Below are 6000 nucleotides of genomic sequence, written 5' to 3'. Positions count from 1 at the left end.
CCTTACACATCCCCCCCCCCCCCCCAGCCCGGACGGCAGCCGGAGAGGGACAAAACTCATGGCGTACAGCCAGTTTCCTCCGCGGATCACGTCCCCGGCTGCCCAGCCCGTGGGGCCCTCCACCCCGGCCCACAGCCGCTTGGCGCCCCCCTGCCCCCCGCGGCCGGGCAGAGGAGTGTCTGCGCGGCCCGGCTGCGGGGCGGGGCTGGCGGGAGCGCGGGTCTCCGCTGCCGCCGCCGCTGCTGCCTCCGCCTGCCGCTCGGGCCGCCCGCTCGCCCGCCGCTGGGTGCGCTGCACGCGGGGGGCAGCCGCGGTGCAGAGGTTCATGCAGCGGCGGCGGCGGCGGCGGCTGCGGCTGCTGCTGCTGCTGCCGCTGCCGCGGAGGCAGACAGACCGGGCGCTGCCGCCGCCGCCGCCGCCCTCCCCCGGCTCCATGCCGCCGCCGCTGCCGCCTCCTCCTCTCCGGCGAGGGGCGGGGGGCTCCGGCCTGGGGTGGGCACCACTCCTTACGGCGCTGCTCCCCTCCCTGCCCTCCGCGCGGGCGCTGGAGCCGGCGGGGGCGCCCGCCGCCTCCTAGGAACGCACGCTCCGCGCTCCCTGCCCGAGAGAGGGGGCGGGCGTGGGCGGGGGCGGGCGGGCGTCGGGGCAGCCGGGACCCCGCGCAGCGGCCAGAGGAGGGGGCTTCCCCGGAGGATGCCTGGCGGCAGCGCCCGGCTTCTAGTCGTGAGCTGAGCCGGACCCAGAGCGGGCGGCGTGTCGCCATGCCGGCGTGACGGTCGCCCCCGGCTTCCCGCGCGGGCCCCCGCGCTGCCCCACGCCGCGCCGCGCCGGCGCCGGGCGGCAGGATGGGCTGTATCCAAAGCATCACCTGCAAGGCGCGGATCCGGCGCGAGAACATCGTGGTGTACGATGTGTGCGCCACCATCGACCAGTGCCCCACGCGCATCGAGGAGACCTCGCCCATCGTCCTGCGCTACAAGACTCCCTACTTCAAAGCCTCGGCCCGCGTGGTCATGCCCCCCATCCCCCGCCACGAGACCTGGGTGGTGGGCTGGATCCAGGCGTGCAACCAGATGGAGTTCTTCAACACCTACAGCGACCTGGGCATGTAAGCTACCGGCCGCGCAGAGCCGGAGCGGGGTCCCTGGCCCCCGTCTATTCTCTCCACCCGGACCCTCCTCCCCAGATCCTTCTTACAGCTCTCTCTATCCTTTTACTAAACCTTCCTCCCGCCTCCTCTTCCACCTCCCTCCTCCCTACGCTTTTGTTTCAGTGACAGAGCGGGTGTTGGGAGGCGCCTTACGAAGGCATTTTCTTGTGGTTTGCTTCTGACTTCCCCTGAACGCGGGGAGAACGGTGCGGGGCGGGAAGAACGCGACAAGGAGGGTTCGAGAGTCAGAGGTGGGGGTGGCAGGCGAGTGCCCTGGGAGTTTTGGGGCGCCATCAGTGCTTTGTGGGGCTTCCCAGGAAGAGTTTTGGGGGACGTGTGTAGTGGAGTGCCAGGGGCGCATGGGCTATGCCGAGCGTCCTTTGGAGAAACCAGAGCGGGCTTGGAGGAGAAGGTCCCGGGCGACTTAGTGGGACTTGGTAGTTCTGCTCTTGTTCCTTCGACTGTTGAATTCGAACCCTTGCCCCCCAGGCCAGGAAGCCTAGAGGCGTTTCCATCCGGAACCGCAAACCCGGCAGAGGCGCCTCTGGCTCAACGCTCTCTGGACGAGTCCTGGGGCATTGGGGAGCCGGAAGGCACCGGGCTCATGCCAGCCGAGCAGGGCTGATGGCCTTGTGCGAGCAGTCTCTGGCTGGCGCGGCGCGGTGTCTCTCTTATGCTTAAGGAAAGTACGGGTCTCTTGTTAGTCTAGGGTCTTTACTTACTCGAAAACTTTACGAATTGCGGCGCTAGAAGGGATTCCCCAGCGCCCACCGCCGAATCCTGTCAGCAAGCTGGGAGCTCTCCAACTTCTTTCAGCAGCGCCGCTCGGTGCGCGCCGGGCTCGGCGGCTGCGGTGGAGACCCAGGATCGCGGCGACTCCTCGGCCACCAGGGGCCGACAGCCTGTCCCGGAACCGCAGGCTGCGGGCGGTCGCGTCCAGGACTTTATTTGCTAAACGTTCATAACTCCCTTTTAGCCTCTTTTGAGAAGTAGACTGAGCAGTTGGCAACTACAATGGCTAAAAGCTTTGGGGTCTGTATTCTGCCTGCTGTTACAGTGTAGGTGTGGAGCACCCTAATTAGCTTGCAGCTTATAAGGAAACCTTTTTCTGGAAATTAAGCCTCATTTCATTTATTAATCTAAAACTCTAGAGCTCTCAAGGTTCATCTACTGAATATGGATATAGGGTGGGGGAGTTTCCATTTTTAAAGGTCAAACCATCTTTTTAGCAGCAGTTTGTAGGTTTTTTATTGCACTCTGAGAGCATGTAAGTTAACACTAGTCATAGGTACTAAAAGGAATTTTGACAAGTCGCTTCCCCCCCACCCCAAACCAAGAGTTTGAACTTTTCTCTTTAAGCGTGAAAGCTGAGGGCTGGAGAAAGCTCATTCCTAGTGAAGATGTGTGAGAGCCCAGTTTCCTCTATGCCTCTGCACACTATGTTCTTGTCTTTCTGGAAGGCAGCTGGATGTGAGAAATGGGGGACATATTATTTTGGGTGAATCATGCCATTTAAAAGCAGACACACCCTCAAAAGAATGATTATATCTGAACACATGTGTCTCTTGAAGCTGTTTTTCTTAGAAACCCGTTATTTCCAGCCAAGTCAGAGAAAACCCCAGACAGGGCTGGGGCACCCTCCCTTCTGTCTCCCTGGCCTGGCCCTGATGGTTATGTGCAATCTTGGGGGGGGGGGCAGTAATTGCAGCCTGGAGCCCCTGTAGAGGAGGCCAGGAGGAACTGAGAAGAAACACCCTCACTTTTCCCAAGACTGCACAGCCAGAGCTCTCTGTTGCCTCACATTTGTTGTAAAGCAGTAAATCAAAAGCAAATAAAAAAATAGTTCTGTCCATAAAAGAAAATATAGTCTACCTCAGGAGAAGCGGAGTTGAGGTATGAACAGACATGGTAGTTGAACTTCCTTGAATCTGTGGGAGGGCGTGTCCACATTGGAACCAAGTTTAATGGGCGTGAATCCGTGCCAGCTCTGAGGGACGTGTATTCCCCGTCCCTTCCTTGCTGAATTCTTGCCTTTGGGGTTTAGAAAGAAGTTTTGTGTTTAAACTGCCACTTTCAGTATTTTAAGATACTTGGTTTTCATGTTGTTGATGCAGGGGGCCCAAAAATAGTCCCCAAGAAATCATGAAGCATATTATTATAGATCCATGTCCACTGTCTACCTGTTGCAATAATTGCTATGTGTTTAAGGCCACTTTGGAGCCCAGATTTGATGGCACCAATTTCCACAAAATGTTTATTCCCTGAAAACTTTCCCAGTGTAAACTGTTTAATGGGAACTCGTATTGCATGAAAGTCGCTGCAGACTATTTGTTATTATGTGCACTTGAGCCAGTACCTTGAATGGAACAAACACCACAGGCTGAATTTTCACCCCTGTGCAATGCTCTCGTTACATGAAGCGTGATGTGATGAGAGGGTGTAGGGTAGAAAGCTGCCTTTTCAGATTTTAAAAGGGACTATGCCAGAGGAAATCCACAACTTAAAATAGCGAGAAACCTCTAGCTACAGGCTTAAAAGAAAACACGAGCATTTGTGGCTTAAATTTTCAGCATTTTCAAGAAGGGGTAGGCTTCTAAAGGAGCATTTGAAATAGTTGATGATCATAATGGCCCCAGCTTAATTTGAACTTGAACTCAAGTGACTTGGAACTTCCTCAAATGATTCTGTAGAAACCAGGCTGGTGAATACTTGTGGCACATATTTATTCCTCATTTGGCCCTGGTGAACCCTGCTAATGCAGCCCTGATGAGACCGCTGCAGATCTTCATTCTTCAGGGAGAAAGGGCTACTGGCTTTCTCAATCAACCCAGCCATAAACAAATATTTACCAAGTGCCTCTGGTGTACGGGCAGCACCAAAGAAAACAAAGGAATAAGCAGTCAGTTTCACTGTTCCTCAACGTAGCAGGTGTGGACACATGCAGAGAAAGCCAGTGCTCCCAAGCAGTGTAGGAGAAATGCCGGAGAGAGGAGTGGGGAACCAGGCAGGGTTCTCTAGAGGTGTAAGGGCTCGAGCTGGACTAGAGGTATGGATAAGATTCAGCTAGGCAAGAAGGAGGGACTAATTCTAAAGTGGAAAAACAGCAAATATATGGAGGTAAGAAAATATAAGGGGTTTTAAGGGGGCATAAGTAGGCTGGAGTGGAGCTTTCAAGTTGGAGAACATTGGGAGTTGAGGTCTGAAAGGTAGACTGAGGTCTGTTGGGGAAGACCTAGGACAATATGATCTGGAAAGGATGAGGCGGAGGTCAGGTCTTCTTAAGCAGACAGTGTCAGGTGCCTCTACATACCTTCTTCATACCTCCTGGGCATGCAGACGTTTTCAGTAGAGGCACAAGACATTTATGATGGAACGGTTTTGCGTGCTCGAGTACAACACCCAAGAGGTTTCCTGAGTGAGGTCTAAACAAGGAATGGGGCTCGTGTGCCAAGGGTGAAGGAAGTGAAGCTGAGGTCATCAGGAGAGCCAGCAATGGCTAAAAGCCCTTCCCACTTTCTCTGAGCCCATGTTCATTGTCTTCTAGAGCTGTAAGGGAACTCTCTGTGGTCAGCCCAGGGCTGATGGTATGGAAGCTATCTCAACTGCCAATTTGAGAACCTTGGCCTGGGTGAAACTTGAGGAGGTCATAGCTCACTCCTCTTCTTCAGGAGACAGCTCCTGCCTGTCTCTCGTCTCCTTCAGAGCCAGTGTTATTGAGGATTTGGCTCTACCCACCCACCTCTGTTGCCTGTTCAGTTCAATCCAAGCTGGTTCCTATCCATTCTGAAAATGTTCTTGCTGAGTTCGTCTGTGATTTCCACCTTGCCAAATCCAGCAGACACTTTTGAGAGACACTCACCTTTCCAGCAATATTCCACGTGGTTGACAGCTTCCTCTGTCTTGAATCACTCCCATCTTTTAGCTTTCGTGCTATTTTTCTAGCTGTTTCTCTACCTTCCCTCAAAATACAGTTCATCAGGACATTTTTCTTCTCATTCTGTACTCTCCTTGGGTAATTTCATCCGTGCCAGTGGCAGCAGATGCTCTGTGATGTGCAGTCACCTGCAGCTTAGGTGTGTGTCTATGCACAATTTCCACTTGGCTATCTGAAAGACATCTCAAGCTTAATGTATCCAAACCTGAACTCTTGATTGCCACTACAGCTCCCACTGAAAATCTGTACCTTCACCATTCTTCCCCATCTTAATAAATAAAACCTCCAGTCCCTGAGTTGCTCAAGCTGAAACATCTGTGTGTCGTCCTAGATATTTCCCCACACATCCAGTCCATCATCACATCCTACTGATCCCATCTCCAAGATAGATCTGTAATCCAGCCACACTCTCCACTTCTGCCCATATTGTCTTAGGACGTGTCGTTATCAACTATCCCTTGCTCCCATAGACGCTTTCTAATCAAACCTGCCACCTGCATTCGTGTCCTCCCTCCAGTCTGTTCCCCACACAGCAGCCAGAGTGATATTTTAAAAAAAGTAAGTGTTGCGCTTTCCTGCTTAAACACTTTAAGGACTTTCCATTGCAATTGGGTTGAAATCTGTAGCTCTCTTCCCACTGTCTGAATTTCTGTTCTTAAGCCATGTCAGCCTTTTTCCATTTCCTCAAAGGAACCAACTTCATCCCAATTCAGAGCTTGCTGCTCTTTGTCTGAAAGGTTCTCCTTGCCTGCCCTTTCCTAGCAAACTCCTACTCCTCATGCAGGTCTCAGCTGTTACCTCCTCAGAGAGGCCACCCCTGATTTCAAAGTTTAAAGTAGGGTTTTCCTGTTCTCTTTAATAATGCGCTATTCTTTTACTCGTTACAGTTAGTAAGAATATGATTGTATGTTTATTT

The 6000-nt window shown here is 53.4% G+C and overlaps 1 protein-coding gene across 2 annotated transcripts in view; it reads left to right on the top strand.

Moving 5' to 3' along the window:
* The first annotated feature begins 658 nt into the window (after positions 1 to 658).
* The window catches only part of FAM78B (family with sequence similarity 78 member B), a 93871-nt gene continuing 88529 nt past the window's right edge, over positions 659 to 6000 (top strand). For both annotated transcript variants that reach the window (XR_009219838.1, XM_058539725.1), the window contains exon 1: positions 659 to 1108. Coding sequence is in view for 1 of the 2 variants with exons in the window: in XM_058539725.1 (XP_058395708.1) it covers positions 846 to 1108 (263 nt within the window). In the remaining variant the exon portion in view is untranslated. The remainder of the gene's footprint in view (positions 1109 to 6000) is intronic.

Source organism: Diceros bicornis, chromosome 4, assembly GCF_020826845.1.
Source record: "Diceros bicornis minor isolate mBicDic1 chromosome 4, mDicBic1.mat.cur, whole genome shotgun sequence".
NCBI classification, from domain to species: Eukaryota; Metazoa; Chordata; class Mammalia; order Perissodactyla; family Rhinocerotidae; genus Diceros; species Diceros bicornis.
This window is presented reverse-complemented; position numbering and strand designations above follow the sequence as displayed.